The 25,657-nt window shown below is 35.5% G+C and overlaps 1 protein-coding gene across 1 annotated transcript; it reads left to right on the top strand.

Moving 5' to 3' along the window:
• Positions 1 to 7,089: 7,089 nt before the first annotated feature.
• Positions 7,090 to 8,803, top strand: LOC107766030 (cytochrome P450 94B3-like). Its single transcript, XM_016584741.2, has one exon. It carries the CDS (start codon positions 7,188 to 7,190, stop codon positions 8,688 to 8,690), a length of 1,503 nt encoding a protein of 500 aa, XP_016440227.1. The 5' UTR covers positions 7,090 to 7,187; the 3' UTR covers positions 8,691 to 8,803.
• Positions 8,804 to 25,657: the final 16,854 nt, after the last annotated feature.

The raw sequence follows: 25,657 nt of genomic DNA, 5'->3' as shown, positions 1-25,657 counted from the left end.
CAAAAATCTCATACAAACTCACTCGCGCGATCAAAACACCAATTTAACACCTAGAATTACGAATCAGACACCAAATCAAATGAAATTTTTAAGAAAATTTTAAAACTTCTATTTTCACATTCGAACGTCCGAATCACGTCAAATCAACCCCATTTCTCACCAAATTCAACAGACAAGTCATAAATGACATAACTATGAAAATTTTCAGAACTCGAATCCGACCCCGATATCAATAAAAGTCAATTTATAGTCAAACTTTGAAATCTTTAAGCCTTTAGGCTTCTAGTTTTCGCCAACTGGCGATAATTCAAGCTAGGGACCTCCAAATTAAATTTTGGGCATATGCCCAAGTTTCAAATCACGATACGGACCTACCGAAACTGTCAAAATACTGATCCGAGTCCGTTTGCTCAAAATGTTGACCAAAATTAACTCAGTTGAGATTTTACGCTCTATTTCACATTTTAATCAATTTTTCATATAAAAACTTTTCGAAAAATTATACGGACTGCGCACGCAAGTCGAGAAATGATGAATAGTACTTTTCGAAATCTTAGATCACAGAAATAATTATTAATTTAAAGATAACCTTTTGGGTCATCACAGATTCTCTATTTAAGCTACTTAGAAGTGTGGGATTTGACTTTTGTACCGGAAGAAATAGATTTTTTCGGTCAAGTATTTTCAATCTCCGATTTGACGTTTTTTTGTTGGTATTTTCTGTGGGTATTTCGAGCTTGGTCGACCTTTCAGTTATTCCTATGTAGTTTTACAATTTGGGTGTTCCTCAAACTTTCTATTCGATTGATTGACTTTCTGAAAAAGAAAAAAAAAAGAATTTTACAAAAAAGTTAGAGTCTAATTTATATGTGAATGTGATTTTGACTTTCTTCTCCTTATTCCCCTTTACTCTCAATCACAGGGTACGTCACAATTTCCTTAAAGTTGTAAGAACCATGCTTTGTAAATAAAGAATCCAACTTTCTTCGAATTGGGTAAAAATTCTTGATGAATCTCGTTTAATTTTGTTGCAATTTTCAAGTTTGCATTGGAACTTCTGTGGGATAGTGAATGAAAAAGGGTATCATCATGGTCTTATTGGTAATATTCATTAAAACCCATTGCATTCCTAATACCATGGTTTTCTATGCATTAGTTATGCATAGGATAATACCAAATAGGGTGTATAATTAATGCTTACATAACTAATGCATAAGTTCAAAAAGTGTACCAAACAAGGTATTATTAATACACAAAGCTAATGCATGCATTATTTTATCTAATGCATCCTACCAAACGATCCCTGAGTGTTTTAAGGCTCATCAATCATTCATCATTATCAGAAAGAATATCCACAGATCCCACCCCTTTTCGGGTAACTCACGCGTTTTTATTTACTTAAGTGTCATTCATTGATATTTATTATGGACTATTATTTAATGCTATCTTTCATCTTTTTGGATCATTGAATACTGTTATTATTGCCCACATTCATTACCATTTGGTCAAATATATATATTATCTCTCATAAAATCGATAACCTTATCTTTTGAATATTATCATTAGTTAAGATTGACTCTTCTTTATTCATATCTAATTGGTTGGACCAAGATCTATATTTTTAGGTCAAACTATAAGGCAAACTCATATCTTCCTGCTTCGAAACCACAAAGTACAAAGGAGGAAAATCACTCACCCAACTAACTCAACCAATCCTTGCGGACCGAATATCAAAGAGTTTTATTGTAGAAGGAATATAGTCATTTATATAAGGATGAAGCAGGATCTGAAAAGAAAAGGTGTAAATGAATTTAACAAATGACATAAGGTTATTGCTTCTTCAACATAATTTTTATTTAATGGTGGGTAGTTTCAGTAAGAGTATTCGGCATGAAGATGTAACTGAAAGAGTAATCGATGAGATTCGTCGTAAATTAAATTTGGATACATCATATTATGCATATATCGTTTATAATCATTTTTAAACTCAAGATTAGTCCTAGATCATTTTTACTTAGGAAGCATGATTGTTGTTCGCTCTATATATGTTAGTTTGTCAGCTGAATTAATGTGTAGCCTCACACTTTGTTTCTTATATTTTTCTAGGCAATGGAATTAGTTAAAAAAAGGTTTTAATTGGATATCCTAATTAATGGACCACTTGGACCAATGCTTGGTCGGTAGCAATAATATATATTGGTCATGTTATATTACCGGCCTTTTGTTATCTTTTTGACAAAAATAAGTTGTGATATTGATGTTCTCAGCTTGAAACCAGTTAGCTTAAGGCAATGGTTTGCAAAGAAACTAAAAGGCAATAGGCCAAAAATGAGGTTTAATTTGCGGTGGATTTTGGTGATAGTTACTGATGTATAGCCAAACCAACTGATTTAAGTTTCTTTCTACCGACCTTTAAATTTTAATTAATCATTTTTCCTGACTTCTTTTCTCTTATTTTATTACTTCATTTTTCAAATTTAATTGATACTTCAAAAACATTGTTAGCCGACACTTCCTTGGATAACTAATATACCATGGTCTAACGAGTTGGTTAGGATCCTTCGTCCTTAATCAGAAATTTCGAATTTGAATCTTAAAAATGAATAATTTCTTAATAGGAAGCGTTTTTCTTTCCTCAATGAGCTTTTTCGAAGGTTGTAAATCCGTATTAGTTGGGGCTAGTGGGCTTCAAATACCGAATGATTACAACAACATTATACTCCCCTAAATTCCAAACTAGTTGTGATCGATAGTTACAGGTAAATCCTTAATATTTTAATTATTTGAATTCATAATATTTCAATATTTCGTACTTGGGAATTAGTACTATCTAAGACTAGGGAATATTGGATTGTTAAAAGGACGAAAACATGGTGTGACTTTGATGTCGACGTAGAACCAAAAAAGGAAATTAAATAATTGTCCTTTGAATGGAGCATATAAGTTACGTATATCTTGGCCCCTTCTCTTAGTTAGGGAACGAATCCGGAACGTGCTCTATATTATACATCACGTATCTAATTCTTATCACTACTACACTGCTGGACCAGTTATTTTTTTCTTCTTCTTTTTTTTCCAACTGGACCAGTTATTAAGAAACCCCACTATTAGGCAGCTGCCAGCAAAACTTTTTCTTTTTGTTGGGATATGTTAATTGAAACATACGATTAGTTTCGGTTTAACTACGATGTTTAGACTTTAGTGTGACTGTGTCTGTATATATAACTACGATGAAATTGTAAAGTAGTAATGATACTCCTACGAATTAAGAACGTTAATTAAGAGTTTAAAAGTACTTCAAACTGACTCATATGTTTGCCCGTAATAAATATCCAGATTACACTTATTTATTTATTTTATTTTTATTTTTACACTTAATAACATAGTTGACATAAGGTTATAAAACCAATCAGTTAGACTGGAATATAGTTATTTATTAAGTGAAATTAACTAACTTGAAAGTCAAAACTAGCGGAAGATAAATTAGATAATGTCAAATAAAGGAAGGTAGTTTAGTCAATCAAGGCGTCATATGTGTGGCTGCTAATATCTCCGTGATGCCGCACTTTATGTGGTATCATTAGTAAACAATACAAACATATTTGGTGTATTAGCAATACAGTTTATTAACAATAGCGGGTTTTAATCCAAAAAACAAACATTGAATTATTTGACCCAGAATTTATTCTACAGACCTACAAATACAAATCTTAGTAATATTTTTAATATGATTAATTTGATTCTAATACATGCATGAAAGATTAAGTCAAAAGTATTGAATTTTGACTATAATGCTCAAAGATATAATATTGGATGGTCAAAGTATTGAAATTGAAGCATAATATGAGGTGCATTATCATGAAAAGAAGCTTCGGGTTGAATAGAATGAAGCTTTTGAGTTGTTCAAGGTTTTCGTCTTCGTTCAATGTTGAATACGAGGCTATATATATACTAGTAATTAAGGATACTCCGTGGTGCGCACGGGCCAATAACATCCCTCGTATATTATTGCTGGTCCCAAACTAAAACAAATTTTAAAAGGAACTTATTTCTTGATAAGGTTACGCTAAATAGCATGACTAATTTCTGCCAAACTTACATATTCTGACAATACAAATTTTAACATCATAGAAAGCTTCAATTTTCATATAATAATTCAAATAAAAGATATAATTGTTCAAAGGAAAATGCATAGTTCAAATAAAAAAATAGCTAGATTGGGGCTACAACCCAAGAATTACTACAAAATTATTCTTTTTATTTTACCACTTTTGTTTTGAGTCCTTTATAAATTCGCTGAGAATTCTTCTTTTCAACATTTGATCATCAGATTCTTCTAGTTATTTTTCACCTTTTGTGTCTTCTTGTAATTAGAAATTCATTTTTAAACGTGTAAATTTTATGTTGATCCTCAAAGTGTATGATAGAAAAGTAATTTTTTATTAGTAGAGAAATTCAATATCATTAAACTGGCCTTTGTTATCACTTTTTTTCCCAGATATTTTTAAAAAAGTAATTACATTGGATTTTCATTTGCGAAGCACCTTTTTCTTTATATATATGTCTACTTCAATCTATAATTCGAACACACTTATGTTATTAATAGTGGTTTGCGACTTTGCATCCAAATATTCAATCAAAGACCCTAAGTATCTCACAATGGCAATGGCATTAACAAAATCAAGCATCTCAATATTTAAATCTCTTCATAAGTCTTCATAATCAAAACTAACAAGCTATACTCCTTTCTATTTTTTATTACCAAAAATTTTATTTTAAAATATTTGGAATACATTTTCATACATGGTTGATTTGGATGTTGTTTAATCTTTGAGTTGTTACTTATATATAAAGTGTTCGTCTTTTTAAAACTATTCCCTTAGATCACATCAGTTGAAATATTACTATTCAAATTGAACAAAAATGATTTTCCCTCAATGGAGATGAACTCCTGTTTGAATTATAAACTCCTTCCTTGATTTTAATTACGCTTAATTTTATATTAACTAAGTAATTACACGTGCAAAGAAAAAGGTCAAACTATGTAATTATTTTAAATTGCAGGAAAATTAAATTTTAAACTCTATATTTATCTAATTAATATTGTGATATAAATTTTGTCCAAATTAAATGCCAACAATAAGTACAATTGTTTAATACATTTTCTAGAGAAAATAATATAAAAACATTAATATCTCAGAGAATCACATAAAGTTTAAACAAGCAATATTTAGCTCGGTGGATACGATGGAGATAGTTCTTTTATTAAGCATAACTATATATTGTTCTTGTCTTTATATTGCAGCCTGCGATTCCTTTGGAAATAATACATGATTTCAGAATCCAAGTCCACTACATAGCTTTTCATCTACTTATAGGCCAAAAGGAGAATCGCAAAATATAATAATAATAATAAATTAATTAATTAGCAAAGTTAATAATAGACTATCCTTAGGCTTTGTTTCTTAGGCCAATCAGGTTCAATCATATTATGTACTCAACCAAAATATAATTTACTTGCAGAAATTTCTCGTGTGAAATAGTTAAGAAATCTGCGACACCCATCAAAGGAGTAGTTCCACACCTAGGAGCTACTTTAGCATATTCGAAATTCAATGGTTTTAATAAATCTCCTACCGCAGTTCGTCTTGGATCAGATCTAGAACTGTTTTTAACGTACATAGCCATAAATCCTATTGTATTCATTGAGATCTGTTGACTTTGTATACCATTCTGTTGTAAATAAACGATCCTATCATAGATCCATTGGGGTCTTGAAATTATATAAATATGATAAGAATGGAAACAACGTAACAACTCTAGTCGCCATCTTTATATTCTGGTTTACTTGTAAATTTTACTGGGTACGACTTAATTTACAAGTAAAATTTATATCCAAACATAAATTTAGCTTTCAAATATATATTTTTTCAACTTCAACTTCAATTGGTCTAATTTTTCAATTTTAATCAAATATTATCCAAATGCCAACAGTAAGTTACGTTTTTTATGTTATGTAATTAAAATTAAAATCTAAAGTTGGCTTAGAAATAGCTACAAAATTAAATAAGATTATCGATGTAGTAATGCGGCAAAACAACGTATAAATAAATTATACTGCTAAAATATTAAACTATATTTAACTTTTAGATCCAAATGCCAACAATAAGTTTTTTTTTAATGTTATGTAATTAAAATTAAAACTAAAGTTAGGCATAGAAATAACTACAAGAATTAAATAAGTTCAATGTAGTAATGCGGCAAAATAAAATTATACTGTTAATATATTAAACTATATTTAAACTTTTAGAAGGAAGAAAAAGAAGAAACTATAATTAGCAGTCAGCAATACTCCTTTTGTTGTGAAAAGGCACATGGATAGCCGACATCAATTAGTATGACAAGTAGATGGAGAGTTGACACTTGTCAGAAGAATGTGCTACTGGTTGATGAGATAAACAAGAGACAATTTCGCCCCCGTGTTAAAGATTTTATGTAGTTGCTACCACAAGACTCGTTTCCAGCCATTCGCATTGCTCTGTTTTGTCTAAAATACAAAAATACCCTTATGACAGACAGTTGACCTTGAGGTGCATGTATTCCCTCTTATTAAGAAGTAGTAATAATATAATAATATATATATATATATATATATATATATATATATATATATACTCTAAAATTTATTATGTGGGGTAAATTAATTGTGATTTATTGGGATACCCATAACCACAAATTCAAACTTAGCTTGTACCAACTCAGTTGTGAAATAGGCCCACATAGACTTGAATTATGCGTAAGATTGTAAGTTAGTAACTACCATATCCACATGGTTAGAACTTAGAAGATAACGATAATTGGGGTTTGTCGACCTTACTGTTTATATAAATATCTAAAAAAAAAAAAGAAGGCATTTAATTTTCTCCGCGCATGACTCTTAAAAGTTCTCCACCAGCAGCCCGCTTTCAAATTCCAATTTCCGCATAAGAATCACGTGATAAAAATTGCATAATAAAGAAGCGCGGCAAATTTCCTCCCTCGTGTCATTTTCTTTCCACAGACATATAAATAGAGCCACTAATTATCCCTCACAAATCAATCAAACCTCATTCACTCTTTCCTTTAGCCCCTATCTTCCTTTTGAAGCCACTTAAACTCACTGAAACACTCATCGCCCGCTAAAAAAGATGTTTCTTTCCCTCTTACTTTCCTTCATTTTAGGGTTTCTTTCCTTCTCTTTTTTGTCTTTCTCCAAAAAACTTCATCTCAAATGCAGAAGAATCACACCCATCTATGGCCCTTCTTCTTATCCAATCCTTGGCTGTCTTATTTCCTTCTACAAAAATAGTCACCGTCTATTGGATTGGTACACTGAACTTTTATCAGAGTCACCCACACAAACCATTCTCGTTCAACGCTTTGGCGCACCTCGAACTATAATCACAGCCAATGCGAATAACGTTGAGCACATTCTCAAAACGAACTTCATTAATTATCCTAAGGGTCAGCCATTTACAGAGATATTAGGCGATTTTCTAGGGATGGGAATCTTCAATGTAGACGGCGAGCGATGGAACACGCAGCGCAAATTGGCTAGCCACGAGTTCAGCACAAAGTCATTGAGGGAATTTGTGGTCAAAACTCTAGAAGAAGTAGTTGAGACGAGACTGATTCCATTGCTTGACCAAGCTGCAAAATCTACCAAAGTGTTGGACTTGCAAGACGTGCTTAGGCGTTTTGCATTCGACACAATTTGCAAGGTGTCACTCGGCACTGACCCACATTGCTTGGACGATCTTTCGCACGTGCCAATTCTGGTTGAAGCGTTTGACAACGCTTCTCAAGCGTGTGCCATGCGTGGGATGGCGCCTATATACGCGGTCTGGAAAAGCAAGAGAGCGCTCAATTTAGGATCCGAGAAGAAGCTGAAAGAAAACGTGAAACGAGTTCACTGTTGTATTAGCGAGATCATAGAGAAAAAGAAACAAAAGATCAATGAAAATGGGGATCACAAAAACATGGATCTTCTCTCAAGATTATTAATTGCTGGCCACGAAGATGAGGTGGTAAGAGATATGGTCATAAGTTTTTTAATAGCAGGAAGAGATACTACTTCTTCAGCCTTGACTTGGCTTTTTTGGCTAACTACCAAACATCACGACGTCAAAAACGAAATGATCAGTGAAATAACGTCGATCAACAATGGCGATAAGGCACTCGAATTCGACGACTTGAAAGAGATGAAGTATTTACAAGCGTGTTTGAATGAATCAATGAGGCTTTATCCGCCAGTGGCTTGGGACTCAAAGCATGCGGCTAAAGATGACATTTTACCCGACGGTACAAGAGTTCAAAAAGGAAATAGAGTTACTTATTTTCAGTACGGAATGGGTAGAATGGAGGAGATATGGGGAAAAGACCGACTTGAATTTAAACCGGATCGTTGGTTGGATGAAAATGGAGTGTCGAAAAGTGTTTGTCCATATAAGTTTCCAGTGTTTCAAGCAGGTCCAAGGGTGTGTTTGGGAAAAGAAATGGCATTTACACAGATGAAGTATGTGTTGGCTTCAGTACTAAGGCGGTTCGAGATTAAACCGGTGAATGTAGATAAGCCGGTTTTTGTGCCTCTTTTAACTGCACACATGGCTGGTGGTTTCAATGTGAGAATCTATCACCGTGGCAGCGCATGAAATGTAAAATATTTACAGCGATCAATTAGTAGTATTTGCTGCATGTTATATATTGAAAAATGAAAGTCCAAATTAACGGATATGTATAAATATATAGCTTGAAGCTTCTTGTGCATTTGTTTCGAATTAGGTTTATGCGGCATTGATGATTATTCAAGTATTCATAGTTGTGGTGGAAGCAAGATTTTCATCAAGGGATCCAAAAAATAAAAAAAATAAACACCCAAAGAAGCTAAGGGATTCAACATTTAATATATATACATGGAAAAAATTGACCTTATGTACACAGAGAGTAATTTCAGCGAAGAGGTTCGGCTAAACCCCTTTTCGCCCACCTAACTTCAGCCCGGTTCATATTACATGTACATGTCTGACATGAAATGCACTTGAAGTAAAGTTATCCGGCTTATTCAATTTGTTCACTTTCGTGAGTTAGTCTTGCTCCCTCCAGAAGAATGTGTATTTGAAACTCGATTTCTTGATCTTTGAAAACAGTTTGCTTTACATGTAGAAAGTAGAAACTATATATAGGAGGTACTATACATGATCACAACTTATTTTCAATAGTAAAACCATTTTTAGAAATATTTGGAAAAGTAGTACATTGTAGTTAATAAAGAAATAAAAGTAGTTTCATTACTTAATGCCAAACAAGTTGGGATAGATAGAGGAACTAGTACAAAAATGTATAATCCCTTTTCCAAATCTAGCCAGCTAGAAGGCAATCTGCAACGTGAGGTTTAATCTCATTTAGGACTAGGAAATGCAGCAGTGTTCTGCTAGACGAGGAAATAGAGCTGAGATGTCATCTACATATTCTTTCCCTATTAATGGAGAAATCTAATTATTTATTCTGATATCAGTGGATTAGAAAAATGGTGGGTCTATGTACGGTTTCATTTTTGATGCAATGAATTAGATGGTCGATAAAGCCTTGTATCTTCATATGCCAAATGCGAAGAGCCAATACCATGTGACAGTCAAAAACCACGAGCTCTAGTTTAGTTATTATTAGTTACGGATCCGAACACATGGAAGAAAGAATAGTTTCATCCATTCTATATATAAAATTGATGCTAAGAGTACTAATGAATCATCCATAAGAAATCAGTGGGAGTATGAATTTAAAAAACATGTGTTATATACAAGGTGAATGAATTAACTTGAAATTTATACACAGTAGGAGATCTGCAAAAATAGAAGAAAAAACTCCTCGCCAAAAGTCATATAACTTATAAATAATATCAACGGTAATCTCTAAAATCAAATCGCCTAATAAAAAGTATAGTTATTTTAGCTATACTATTTAGCTAGTCGTTTCCACCATTTAAAAAAGCTTAATAAATAATATTAACGAGTATCTTAAAACAAAAACATGCCTTAAGATGCCATAAGATCCTTCCATTTCAGTCTTTCAACCTAGTTTCCAAAAAGAAAAAACCACATTCTTCTCTTTCTTTATGTTTTCGTTGACAACGTCAGAGCAACGTGGAATTATATTATCTTGCACTAATTAATTACGTGGAGTTCTTTTAGACTATCAGCTCATTTAAAAGAATAACTACGTGTAATTATCCATAAAAATTAGAATTACTAACTTGGTAAACAAGGCGCAAAATAAATAGATATTTACATTGACTATTAAGTTAAATCCAAGTTGCCTAATTTCTCCACAAGGAAAACATCGAACAGAGGAAAAACTCTCTCCAACGGCTCTAATTCAGTTCTTAAACGGTAGCGCGTCTTCTCAACGCTCCACTTGATGGAGCCACTGGGAGGTCTCCTTCCGGCGCATACGGAGGCTCAAAAGGCTCCTCCTGATGAGACGATTCCGCCCAGTGAAGAAATTATAGGGAAACAATCTTATGCTATCACTGTCACACCTCCCACCTCTTTATCTGCAAACCCTATCATGAAGGGAGAAGGTGATAGCTCGACACTCTACTCACAATGGAATGCCAGTCGTGATATTCAAAGCAAAAGACTACTATGGCGTTATGGTAGAAGAGTGTAGATACACAATAGTTGGCCGATTCCTGAAACCTCGTCCCCAAATTGATCGAATTCGGTCAAGGTTTAAAGAAATTGTCGCGATTAAAGGATCTTCAAAAATTGGGGTGTATGACAACTACAACGTATTTATTGATTTAGTGAATGAAAATGATTTCAAAACATTATGGTTCACAAGACTGATTGAAATTGATGGAATGCAAATGTGGTTTCAAAAGTTGTCTCCGGACTTCAAGCCAGAGGAGGATCTTCCAATAGCTCCGGCTTGGGTGCTTCTTCCAGGTTTGCCGTTCCATATGCATAATTGGCACTATGTTAAGCAGCTTTAGAGTTCAGTTGGTACTCCACTGGCTTTAGATGCTGCGACTATGGGAAGAACTAGGCGTAACATGGCCAAAATTCGTGTTGAAGTTGATCTGTTAAAACCCTTGCATGAAAGTATTTTTGTTGGTCTTGAGTTTGATAACTCCCCGTTAAACGGATATACTCAGAAATTAAAATACGAGGGTATCCCAAAGTACTGCAAACACCGTATAAAATTGGTGCATAACATGATTAACTCTAGAGCTCTTGAAAAGAAAGTTTCTATAGATATAGAAGAAGGACAAAAAGATGCCAATGAAGGAATATCTAATGCTCCAGCAATACAGAAGGAAATAGGCATAAATGACGATAAAGACAAAAGAGGAAGAGGAAAGAACAAGACAAGGTGGAGAGTGAACCAACACAAGTGGCAGGATCTCAAAGTAACAAAGTAAATGCGGAACCACACGAAGATGATAACCAAAAAGAAAGACAAATAGCTATTGATGTAATTAACAAGAAGAAAAAGAGGATGAATAAAACAAAGAAGATGCCGAAAAAGAAAAACAAGGTAATATTCAAACCTGTTGTACCCCAGGGAACTCCTCGAAAAAAGACATATCAAATTCTTCGTACAAACCAATAGGACATCACTGGTTCCGGAATTGATGAAGATTAGCAAGATATAAACAACCAAGCTCATTAAGTAAGGAACTCTACAATTCTAGATAATCTCAAAAGGAGGAGCAATACAGAACCAACTCATGTTAGCAACACTGAAGATAGATAGCAAAAAGAGGGAAACAAGAGCTCCGAAGACAATGAATCAAAGAGTAATAGCCTAGAGGAAGGGGTTAAAAATTATTTGTTGGTTAAAATCATAGAGGAAAACAAGGATGATAATACGATAAAAAATAGAGAGGCTACAAGTATCAATAAAATCTTAGAAGCTACTGAATCAAATTCCATGGGATATAGTGATACAAGCTCATCTAGCCTTCCCACTGAGATCAAACAAGAAGAAGGAACAAACTTGGCGGTTGATCAACTGTCTATGCAAAATGCTCTTCCATAAAAAGAAAGGATCTTTGGGATAATCTGGAATACTTAAGCCACGGTATCAATGCTCCTTGGTGTATTGGAGGAGATTTTAATTTCAATGCTGATATGAGTGAAAAAATCGGAGGTTAACCCCACAAGATTCATAGAAGTTTTGATTTCATTAATTGTATGGATAATTGTGGGGTGACAGACATTGGTTTCTCGGGCCCCATGTTTACATAGTACAACAATAGGAGGCCAAGTAAGAGGATATGGAAAAGGTTGGACAGCGTTCTCCCTAATGATCTATGGAATCAAAAGTTTCAGAATAGTTCTATCAGACATCTTGTTAGAACAAGGTCTGATCATAGACCTTTTCTCAAGAAGTGTTGTAATATTAATCAACCTGCTATTAAGTATTTTACATTTCTAAATTGTTGGGTGGATCAACAAGGTTTCTTTGATGTCGTTACATAAGTTTCAGGGGCTTAGCTTAATGGAAATCCCATGTGGAGACTCCAGACCAAGCTCAAGACTCCCATGGTGCACCACCTGTGTCCGCGTTCTCGAAGGCACCCCTCTCTTTCAAGAGGATTCGCGACATATCAAGCCCTGGTAAGGTTCTTTGCTTTACATCGAATTAAACCATATGCTCCACCGCTTGTGCGGCCCCCTGTCAATTCCTTTGAGTTTTATTCTTGTGAACGTACTCCCCAGGCGAGATATTTAACGCATTAGCTACAGCACTGCACGGGTCGATACGCACAACGCCTAGTATTGGTCAAAAAATTAGTTGGGTGATATCAATAATCAGGTGATTAAATGGGAGGAAAAAGTTCAAGAACTAAAAGATATGGACCTATCTAATTTCTCAGATCAAACTAGAGAAGATTCTAATAAAGCGCACGCAGAATATATCAAATGGCTTAGCATACATGAGTCTATGCTCAAACAGAAATCTCAAATCATCCATGATATCAACCAGCCTAATAAAGGGGGCAATATTGTGATCAAACTTGACATGGCCAAGGCATATGAAGGAATGTCTTGGCCCTTTATCAAGGTTGTCCTTAGAAAATTTGGTTTTGCTGAGCCTTGGGTTGACTTAATTTCGAGGCTAATCTAAGGTGTGTGGTACTCAATCAATGTCAATGAAACTAGAAATAGTTTCTTCACTTTTTTCTTAACTCAAACAGGGGGATCCACTCTCCCCTTCCTTATTCATTATTGCAGCAGAAGTCCTTTCCAGGTCCCTTAATAACTTACAACTCAATAATAATTTTATACCTTACTCTATATCTCATAGGGTCCCTCAAATCAACCACTTGTCCTATGATGATGATATTGTTATCTTTAGTAGTGGCAAGAGAAGTTCAGTCAAGCTTATCATGAAGTTTATCAAAACTTATGATTGTCATTCTGGGTAAAAAGTTAATAAGGACAAAAAAAAATTCGTAACTGCTCCTAAGATCACCGCTACTAGAATCAATATAATTAGAAATTACACCGGCATGATGGACAATTTCCTTTCACTTATCTTGGGTGCTGATGGTAGGCTAGGAGCTCATATTTTAGCTATATTTTACACTCTAGTTACTACAATTTGATTGTATTTGAGCCTAATTGCTAACACTTTATAATTATTACGTGTGTTATAGTGTGTAGGATGTGATTTCGAGTGAACAAATAAGTTCGGAGCTAAAATGGATTATTTGAAACTTTGAAGTCTGAGTAGAAACCCAAAAAATTAAGCCAGGATCACATTTGGGGGTCGAGGACCAAGTCTGGAAGTCAAAAAGTGAGAAAAAAAGATTACTCTGCGAAAAACTGCACGGCCGCGCCGCTATTGCAAATTTCTTGCAGAGTGTAAAAATTAACTCTCTAACCTTCTCCATAGGCATACCGCGTGGGGCGTCGCGCCATGCACCGGGCATGTGCAAATTTTACAGAGTATTTCTCCTACTTCGTCTTGGAAAGGAAAGTTTCGTCCGGACCCGTTCCTACATGGTATAAATACACCAAAAATATGATTTTTAGAAGACTTTTGACCTTGGAAGCTTTGGAAGAGCATTGGAGGCTACAAAATACAGGATTTCATCATCTTTCCATCAATTCAATACGGGAGTTTGGATTCTAACCTTAGATTGATGTTTTCTTTCTCTTTAATTCTATTTGTGATGACTTTCTCCATATCTATGGAGTAGTTTATCTTGGGGGTTGACATGATTTGGTGACTTGGTTGTTTATGAATTTGACTACTGTTTAATTGGTTGAATATATTTGAAGAGCTTTAATATAGTTGTGATTATATTATTTATAGTGTTTAATCGAAAGAGGAACATCTTATTGAATATTATTGCAGCATATGCCTTAGTTTATTTTGGTGATTCTTTGAAGTAATCGAGAGAGCTTTTTGAGTTACCGTTTAAATTAAGATTGAGAAATATTCACAAGAAGTTTCTCTTAGATCATTCCTACTAATAAATTGTTGCAATTTTTACCGCACTTCACATTAATTTATTTGAAAATTTTAGATTTAATCGAAAGAGGAGTCTGAATCGGAAATATAAGCTAATCACCTATTGAATTCGTGAGAATTGATAGAACCTCAAGAATGAAATATAACAGTATCATATCCAGAATAACCTTGCACCTATCATGTCAAAACCCTTATTTCTCACATTGATAAGAAACCAGCTCTGCTAATCTCTAGTTCTTTGCAGTCAATTGTCAATTGCTTTACTTTAGTAGTTAATCGTAGTTCATAATCATTCCAATCAAGTTTGATCACCCTGAATAGCAGTTAACCCAGGAATTATTAGAACATTGTTCAAATCCAATCCCTATGGATACGATAATCATACTCTACTATCTTTGGCTAACGAGCATCAATTTTGTTATGTTTTGCGCTCGTCAAATTTTGGTGTCGTTGCTGGGATTGGCAATCAACAGTGTTCAAAATAGTTTTTAGTGCTAATTCAGGAACTAATTTTATGTTATTCTTCACGGGTTTTCTCTTCTGTGTGCAAGCAACAAGTTGACTTCTCTGGTGTATGACTCTATCTTTTTCAAAAAAAATTGATTCCATACGATCCAGAGGTGGAAAAAAGTATGTGACAGTTGAGGAAAGAGAAAAAACTCACTGGAAAGTTCTTTGGGACAACCTTCAACCTAAGTACACATGGCTAATAATGGTGAAGACAGAGTAGACTTAGCTGCAAGAGAGGCAACACAACAAGAAGCTGAATGGATAGCAGCTGAGGCAGCCCGTAGAGTTGCTAATGAGCCTATCAAAGATGACGGGGGTCAAAGATTCAATCTAAATCGAACCTTGGTTGAAGACCATTTCCAAAATATGGTACCTAGTCCTGGTAGAGCATTGGGTGATTATGCCAGACCAGTCTACAATCAGGGACTTTTCAGTGTCAGACCTCCACCAGTAGTAGCGAATAATTTCGAGTTGAAGCAAGGTTTGCTTCAAACTATCTAGAACAACTGTGTCTTCAGAGGGAAGGTGAATGAAGATCCTAACACTCATTTGATGGATTTTGAGAAAATTATGAACATCTTCCAGTATAACGGAGTGTCAAAAGATGTAGTTGTTACACCCCATGTTTTATACGTAAAAGTATGTCGTAAGTCAATTGATATAAGGTTAGAAATGAAATAATCTTTGAAAGTATATAAAGTAAGATAATCATGTTACCGTGGAGGTTATAAATATTTAAGATCATGAATACCAATTACCAAGAGGGTTGGAAGGCTTAGAAGCTAAACGAATCGAAGAAAATAAATTTCATCGAAAGTCGACAAGTTGGGAATATTATAACATGTACTTTTGGGGTGAGACTAGGGTGCTTAACATGATAAGGAGGTTATCTTATAAGTTATTTTAGTTGTATGATAGTCGTGTATTATGTTTTTAAGTCAACCGTATTGTGGAACAAAAGCTGGCAAAGGTCATCACAAGTTACATTCATAAATGTGCTGAAACTTAGGTCAAATGTAGCTGAGCTATTCTCCCAATATACTTGGAATTACGGGATGATCCACCTACAAAATTATAGATCTACGAGTCTAGTTTATAGATCATTAAGACATTCGTCAATACGATATGAGAATAAATATATATTTACGTTTTTTACGAGACTGCGCATACTGCATAGGTGGAAAATAGGTATGTCACCTACTTGCTTAAATGAAAGGACGAAATATGCCAAAAAGGGGCTAGTTTGGGTCGTCCAAAAATCCCTTTTAACGGATGATTTCCTTCAGATATTACACTCATTATAGAGCAAAAAAATCAGAGACAATCCCCTGCAAACTTCTCCCAAAAATTCAACACAAATCCCTAAATAATTTTCTCTTCTTTTCAAGTTCTAGTTAGAGGAAAACCTAAGGGTTGAAGAACCAAGATAGGAGCTGAGATATTCACCAAATAAGGTAAGTATACTGTCCTCTTTCATCCATTTGTTTTGCTGTAAAAGTAGAGAAATTCATTCAATAATTGTAAGAACTAACGGGACGGTGATCGGAAGCCGTGAGTTCGAGTTATTCGACCTGTAGTGGACTGTTTTGTGGGTTGTTTTGTGTTGTTGTTGGGTTGTCTGTTTTGCTACTGTTTTACGGAGTTTTGGAGGATAAAGGGTATGGATAAATACCACATAATGGCGGAATGGTGGGTTGGTCGTTCGTCGTTATATTTTCGGGTTGCTTGACACTACTATGGTTGTCATTTTGTGTATGAAGTGATTGGGGTGTGTGGGATATTTTGTTATGGAGATAAAGTTGGAAAATGATGTATACATGTTTTTATTATTGTGTTCTTGTTGTTGTTGGTGTTATGTCAAATTGGGGGGAAGTAAAGATTATATGGGAGATGTTTCCCGTTTAATTATAAAATAAGCTTGTCGTTCGTTGTGCGATAGTTGTACCTTCCGTAACTTAATGATAGTATTATTATCGTTATTATAAATTAAGGTGAGACGAGACGAGTTCAACGTGGTTATTGGACAGATTATGATAAGGTATGTTAAGGCTAAACCTTTCCTTTATTTTGGCATGATCTCGTAACTACATGCGTTTGATAACGAGACATAAAGAGAAGTTCGTACTCCTGAATTTATGTACACTATCCTAGTCTCATAAGTTACAGTATTTTCCCTTATCGAGACTTTATATTCAGTTAACTATTGTCTTCTTCCAGTAAATAGAGCAGAGGGGCTCTCTCTCTCTCTCTCTCTCTATATATATATATATATATATATATATATATACACACACACACACACAATATTACAGTATTTTCACCACCATCAAGCTATAATCGGTGGGCAGGCTCCTATTGGGCAGTAATAAGTATTTTCACCACCATCGAGCTATAATCGGTGGGTAGACCCCTATTGGGCAACCTCTGATCATATGGTAAGTTATATACTGAGCCTACTGTGGCCGAGCTCCTATGAGCGAGCCCAGAATGGCTGAGATACAGAGCCTAGTATGGCCGAGCGCCTATGAGCGAGCCTACTATGGCAAAGCAGATACATATACCTTGCCTTACAAGGTCGAACATCTATTTTACTTACTATATTGAGAGAGTTGAGACAGTATCAGCAGGTAAACATATCTTTAGATTATCTTTGACTCCCAGTTACTTTCAGTTATTATATTATCAGTTCAATTTCAGCTTTCAGTTATTTTGTTGCCTTACATACTCAGTACATTATTTCGTACTGACGTCCCTTTTGCTAGGGACACTGCATTTCATGCTTGTAAGTCCTGATAGACAGCTGGATAGACCTTGCCAGTAGACAAAGTCAAACATCAGCTTGGTTGGTAAGCTCCACTTCCCCGAAGTTACCAGGTCAAGACCTTGGAGTCGATTTTATAAATACAGGTTTGATGGGTAGGTCGAGGCCCTGTTCCTACCATGCTACTGTTCAGCTATCTCTAGAGGCTTGTAGAAGAGTCCTGTATATTTTGAATATCATTAGAGGATCATGGCAGCCTCGTCGTCCTGCATAGTTATATATATGAGCTTTTGGGTATGTTTACCCCTCAGCTGAGAGAGACATTATTTTCAGATAATTCAGAATATGGCCCCGTCGGTCTTGATTGGTATTGTCATCTTATAGGTAGGTCTCATCGTCCTAAGTTTATGGCTACCTCTCCAGAGTTTAAAGTTATTTAGTGGTACGCGCGGGCCGAGTATGGCTTCAGGTGTCAGCCACGCCTCCCTAGGTTTGGGGCGTGACAAAAGTAGTATCAGAGCAGTTCTATCCTAGGGAGTCTACAAGTCGTATCTAGTAGAGCCTTGTTTATAGATGTATTGTGCACCACATTATATAAACAGGAAGCTACAAGGCATTTAGGAGTCTGTTACTCTTCTTTCATGTCCAAATCGTGCTATAGAGCTGAGTCATAAGAGTTTGATCCAGAACATATGTTTGCTAATGATATAGAGATGCTTGCAATTAGAAAAATTATAGCCAGTCAGAGGGTTAATACAACAGCAGGTAAGGGCACTAGTAGAGAGAGAATTCTTGACAATGTGGCCCATATTGAGGCCCTATCAGATCATGCATACCAGATGTGCAAATTTCCAGCTTAAGAACCTAAGATGAGAGTATCAAACACACTCCGTGAATAGAAGTCCATGGGAGTATTAGAAGGTAACAATATACGTTTCAGCATGTAACAGAAGTAATATGAAGGAGGGTACGAGGTACCCAGTTAGTGAAGATTATCAGTATTTACAATGCAGGCAGAGGAATATAAGTATTTTGAGTTTACATTCAACAGTAACAGAGATATGTACAATTGGCCACACCCATCTCAGTTATGCCCTATGGGAGCTAACGAATATAGTTTAAGAGATGGATGGGATATTCGGATCCAGTAAGGGTAAGAGTAACCCAAAATAGTGGATGGATTATTAGCTTTAGCTGACATTTCCGAAGGATATTGTAAACGTGATAACAATTCTCCTTGTGAGACACCCAGGTGGTGCACGCTAGAATAATATAGTCTGATATGAATACTAGAATGTTCAGATTGGCAATGGAATCCTAGAATGGATAAATATTTACCTTAGTATGACTCTCGTCTCTAGTAAAGAGAGAATGACAGGCGACCCGAAGAGCCACTGATATGGAGCAAGGAGAGCTAAAGCGAAATATTATTTTGTTGAAGTTTTCAGAATAAGGTAAAAGACAGAAACATCAATAGGAGAATAAGAAAATAGTAAATGAAGCATTATAAATAAGATGTGATAAATGGGTGATAACAGTAAATCAAAAATATGATAGGATGACAAAGTTTATAGTCAAGTGAAGTAAAACAAAAGAGGTAACAGGCCTTGAGACAATAAAATTGTATAAGCCATAAGGCCATACCCTCATTTCGAGAAATAAGTTCGTGACTCAAACGTGATTACTAGAAGGCTAAGTTAGACCCCTGGAGTAATAAAAATCAGTATGGGCTAGTGAACAAGATAAAATGAACATGAATTAGGGATCTAAAGATTCGATAATAGTCAACATTGTGAGAATTTCAGTGATAGCGTTCCGGCAATAATAGAATGGACAACAAAAGAATAACCTTTAAAGTTCATTCAGGAAGATGCTTCACTATAGCAAGTACTGTGAGCAGAGTTAAGCTTAAGGGACTAGGTGTGCCAGTTACATTAGGTGTCACCCTTGTACATAAGGAATTCAGTTATCCCCTGGTACAGAAGGGTTATTACCATAGGGTGAGTAAGGGTCATTGATGATGTAAGAAGACGCCAAAGATGAAGAGGTAAAACATCTATAGGTATATCGTTGTAGCACTAAATCTTAGTACTCCCCTAAATGGGGGAAGATGGGGTGATGTGGTATTAAGTCGGAGTTAAGTGGTCCAGGTAACTATGGAATGGTAAAGGAAGAATATGATAAAATGGCAAAAGGAATTGGATTGCAATTATTTAGATCATACAGATATGTTACGACTACAGAACATTATGCAAGCACGACATTAGGGAGAGGTAGTAAGGGTTCCTTCCCAGGATGTTATTGACAAATAAGTGCGAATGAACACTTGATACATAAGGAGCCAGTGCGAGAGGTAAGTTAAGACAAAGGGAATAACCCAAGAGAGATTACGCAGAATACAAATACGATAATCGACCAACGAGTAGTTAGTAGTTGATGCAGTAAGAGTTTAGTTATAGCTAGACAAGCGAATAAAGATAAATCAACAGATCGTGCAAGATTAACGTAGTGAACCCCAGCATAGGGAATTCATTCTCAAAGATATGATGACATCGTGATCCTTGAGAAGTATTCAGATGGAGTTGGGTGGTTAATGCTTTTGTATAAGCATTACAGAAATAAAAGAGAGTGCCACTGGGGAGACAATCAAAATTTTGGTTCAGAAGCAACCCTACGAGCACAATGGCGAAGAGGTAACTAACAAGGGATAATTATAGGCGAATAAGAACATCAAAAATTCCGTCGAGTATATGAGGTAATAAGCTCGCAGCTTTACAAGAGTCAGACGACCTCACCTAATTACTACAACAAAAGACTAGCTGAGGAAATAAGGAAGAAGGCTTCAACTTAGCATAGTGATCTGAAGAAGAAATGATCTTGGAACAACAGTCTCACTACAACATTGTATGCACTCCATAATAAAGTGGCACCTATCGTGACCAATGAATGGGAAGTAAAATCAAAAGTAACATTCAATATCATAGGAGTTGCACGAAATTCCAATATATGTAGGCACTAAGATAAGCCAAGTATTCATGCAACAGGTAGCAGAACAACCATGAAAAGTACTTGCTTACTTTTAAAGAAAGATGAGAACGCACGAAAGAAATTATTCGATCAATGACCCAGAGTTAGTTACGTTATGAACGCACTTAAGATTTCAGAGTATTATCCATGCAACATATATGTTGACATTCATACAGTTATGGGAGACTTCGGTATAGGTTAAAGGAAAGAATTGAGTTCACGTCACAGACAAAGGCTTGAATTGTTAGAAGATTATGACATGGATGTTACATAGCGTCCACAAAAGGATAATGTAATAGCTAATACCTTGAGCCACAGATTGGAAGACATCTTAAGCCTACATAAAGTTTGAGAGAGAAGAGGAACTCGGGAGTTACAATAGCTAAGTAAATCAGGAGTGCGATTAATAGACCCAGATGATTACAGAAATCATGACTCGTAATATTGAAGAATCACCATTAATAGCAGAGGTACAAGAGAGATGATACAACGACCATATTCTATAACAGATCTACGATAAACCAAGTTAGACGAGTACCAGCCTCATAAGAAGTCAATATGAAGCTCCCGCCGGATTGTGTATGCACCAGAGGTGCATGTATTATAGTGGAGCTTTAAGGTGTGGACCTGAATTCCACCTATGTAGAAGGGGGGTTATGAAAGCGAAGAATATACAATGCAAGATTTAAAAGTAAGAAAGGTAAAGGTAAAGAAGGTACGAGATACTCAAGTATAGAAGTTATGAATAGTCCAGACTTCAGATAGAGGGCTAGAAGCGTTATGATTCAGTATCCAGAAATGATAATGGTGTTCGGTAGCATATCTTCCAGCCTATGGTTTCCAGGTATCGAGAGGTCTAGCTAAGAGATTAAAGAAGAGTTAGAGACGACGTGATGTCTCGCTTGAGGTTCCAAAATAACATAAAGAAATATATGGCGCTAGCAAGTTAAAGGAAGGTTGTGAGTAGTATAAATAGATATGTGTAGGTCACAAGCTAAAGTATGGTAGGGTGACAAGGTTTTAGGTAGAGAGGAGTAAAGATAAAGAAAAGGTGAGTGAGAAGGTGATGAGAATAGGTAAGTCCTCGGGATTAAACCCATCAAAACAAGAGAGTTGATAGTTTTCATAAGTTATAAAAAGCTCAGTATAACCTGAATGAACTCAGAAGAGTCTAAGACTAAGAGCATTTAGAAGGGATGAAATGGTTTGACGAGCTCTAAACACACACTTAAATTATGCTCGTTAGTCAAATATAGTATAGTATAATATCGTATCCACGAGGATTGGATTTAAACTGTATTCTGGTAGTTTCTAGCTTGATTGCTATCCAGGATAATCAACAATCGAGATTTATATGATTAATAACTAAAGTTAACTAAGAATCTAAAGCTATTGACTAATGTCTATCGAAACAAGGAATAAGCAAAGAAGGTTATCATTGGGAGAAAAATAGGGGTTGATAGGATAGGTGCAAGATAATTGTTTGGGATCTAATTCTAGATAATTCACTTCTAATGTTCAAGTGAGTCTCTCGAATTCACTCAATTATTAGTTCAAACGTTCAACAAAAACTCCTCTCTCGATTAAGTTTTAACCTCATAAGATGAAACCAATTTAAACACGTGAAGATATGCAAGAATGCGTAGTGGATAGGGCTTTAGGAGAACCTCTCTCGATTATCCTCCTAACTAGGATTAATCAATGGTTCAACTAGCCTCTTTTGATTACTAAGAATAATTAATGAACCTAACCAACAATGTAATGCAAAAATATCACAAGTTATGCCTCTCTCGATTACATGAACAAGCAAATATAGATACAACATTTAAATCATCCAAAACGCTTCAACACATAAAACCAGAGTTATAATCCACAAACAATCATCAATACACCAAATCCATCAAATCCTAAAGGGAACTACTCCATAGATATGGAGCAATTCATCACAAATACAATTAAAGTATAGAAAAACATAAATTTGATTCAAACTCGGGTCTTGAGTGAGGAAAGAATGATGAAGTCCTTGTGCTCGTGTTCTTCCAACTCCTCCTTAGCCTCCTTAGGTCGAATATGTGTCAAAAGTCCAGAAAATAATATTTTCCATGTATTTATACCAAGTAGGGTCGGGCCCAGATAAAATCACCTTCTCCAAACCAAAATAGGATCACCACTCTGTAAATATTGCACAGGCGCGCCGCATGGGGCGACGCGCCATGCGTGGCATTAGTGGGGCAATTCAGAGAGCTAGTTCTGACAGGTAGCAAGAAATTTGCACAGCCGCGGGGCGCTGCCCTAGTGCACTTTTCTCAGAGCACGACTCAAATCTCAATTTATGACGTCTAGACTTGGTTCTCGACCCCCGAAAACGATCCCGGCTTAATCCCTTAGGATTTTACTCAGACTTCAAAGCTCCAAATCACTCGAATTCATTCCATAACATATACATAGCTCGGAAACACTTGTACAAGGTATACAACTCATAATTAGTGCAAAACACTATCAATTAAAGCTCAAAAATAATAAAGTGCAGTAAATTGGAGTGTAATAAGCGACTAAAATATGAGATTATAGCCTACCATCAACACCCCACACTTAAACCATTGCTCGTCCTCGAGCAATCAAACTACACTTCACATAGATGCGACCTTTTTTCAACAACTCTCATAACTCATCATACCAAGAATATTTAAAATAGATTAAGTACAATACCGTAACATCATAGCCTCCAAATTTGACTCAAAAGCAACACGCATTATTTATAACACGCTCACTTACTCTAACACAGAGGTCAACGGCATTACCTTTCCTTCATGAATCAAGTGTCCTCACACAACAATAGAGAGTAGTTCCACATACAATTGAAATTAAGAACAATCAGGAACTCAAGATAAAAAGAATTCACTCACTCTCAGAAACAACATTCATATGCCACAAACGACGTACCATAAGCTTTCCCGTAGTGTACTACTCTACTAATTGAGTTCATTCAGTCAACGATCAAGTAGGACTTTCATTAGTTGTAATGTAGGCTGCAGAACGAGTAGGATATATTTAGATATATGAGTGACTACACCTCCCTAAACACTTTAATACATACACTTAACCATTCAAAACCCCACACTTATGTCAAACCATAACTCCACCTTCAAATCAACATATATCAACTCCCAACTTCTTTAAGCACAATTACATCAAGAGTTACCCCTATCAAGGAAAATTTTTCGCAATCATACAATTATTTTTTTTCTTTCTTTTTCAATTCAAGTGGCTCTTACTTATTTTTAAACAGTGCACCTTTCTCCTTATTTCATTAGTTCCACTAAAAAGCCAACCCAATCACCCCACACTTCAACTTTTGCAAAGTTCATAATAAATTCAAGTGCTCACGAGAGGTAAAAGGTTCAAATAGATGGTCAATTCAAACAAATGGGTAAGGCTTGTACAATAGTTGCCAAAGAAACAGAATTACAGGCTCAATGAGCTTAACTAAGATACATAACAATTAGGTGGGTAATATCTTATAACTGTCTCAACAAAAAAAATACCTAAATCACTTCTAAGACTGAACAAAACTACCATTTCGCTTTGCAAACACACAGGGAAAGCTCTAGACATCAAATGTAATGCACAGAATAACACGAAACCTCACACACACATGGTACCTAACTCACTCAGGATTGGACTATCAAGAAACACTAGTTAAAGCAGTTAAGCAAAGTTAAAATTCTGCAGTTTAAGGTACTTATGCAAGAGTCAAAATTTGAGCCTAAGCGTCACAACTAAATCACTCACTATTCTCAAGGCATAAAAAAGTCAAGAGACATTGCTTTCAATTCAAATTATAGCACAAGGTTTCCTACTAATAAAAAAATAAAACTAACTACACCCGGTTCAAACAAAACCCTTGGAAGAGAACCGCAACACAAAGAAAAACTAAGGGAGAATTGTTACACTACCTAACAAAAGAAAATATTTTTGTCTTTTCTTTCGATATTATTCCCTTAAGAAACCCATCAAATGATATCCATCATCGGGAAAAATTAAAAATTTGGAATTATTTTTAATTTTTATTATTTGTTTTCAATTTTCCAACTACTACAACTAACAAAACTAACACATATACATACAACATACAATTATCCCCCACCCCACACTTTAAGTTTGTGTCATGTCCCCATGACACACAATTAAAAAGCATAAGGTAAAAAAATCTTCCCTGAACATCTAGTCGGGATCTGAGTCGAAGTTGGGCTCCATTCCTTGCCTTCGGACTAATGCCACATCCATGCCGACAACTTCTTCTCAGCCTTCTTGGGGTACACCCCACACTTATCTTTCTTGATCACTGCAGCCTTTTCCTTTGAGCCCTTCACTTTTCACTCAACACTCGCAACTGGTTTTTCTTTTTGTGCCCCTTTTTCTACATTCATATCAAAAGTCACAGTCTCCTCACCCACTCTAAGCATGAATTTCCTCTCATATATATCTAGTATAGCTCTACCCGTCGCTAAGAATGGTCTTCCTAAGATGAGGGGGATCTCCTTGTTTTCCTCCATATTCACCACTATAAAATTTACAGAAAATACGAACTTATCCACCCGAACTAACACATCTTCCACTATCCCCTCGGGTATTAAGGTAGTTTGGTCTTCCAACTACAAAGATATTGGCAATGACCTTATCTCTCCAATATCCTTCTCCGGTTTCCTGTAAATAGATAGAGGCATTAAGTTAATTGATGCACCAGAATCATATAAAGACTTATCAAAATTTATAGTCCCCAATGAGCAAGGTATAGTAAAACTCCCTGGATCTCCATACTTTTGTGGGAGTTTA

This window comes from Nicotiana tabacum, chromosome 4 (assembly GCF_000715075.1).
Source record: "Nicotiana tabacum cultivar K326 chromosome 4, ASM71507v2, whole genome shotgun sequence".
NCBI classification, from domain to species: Eukaryota; Viridiplantae; Streptophyta; class Magnoliopsida; order Solanales; family Solanaceae; genus Nicotiana; species Nicotiana tabacum.
Note: the sequence above shows the minus strand (reverse complement) of the source record. Positions and strands in the feature narration are given on the sequence as shown.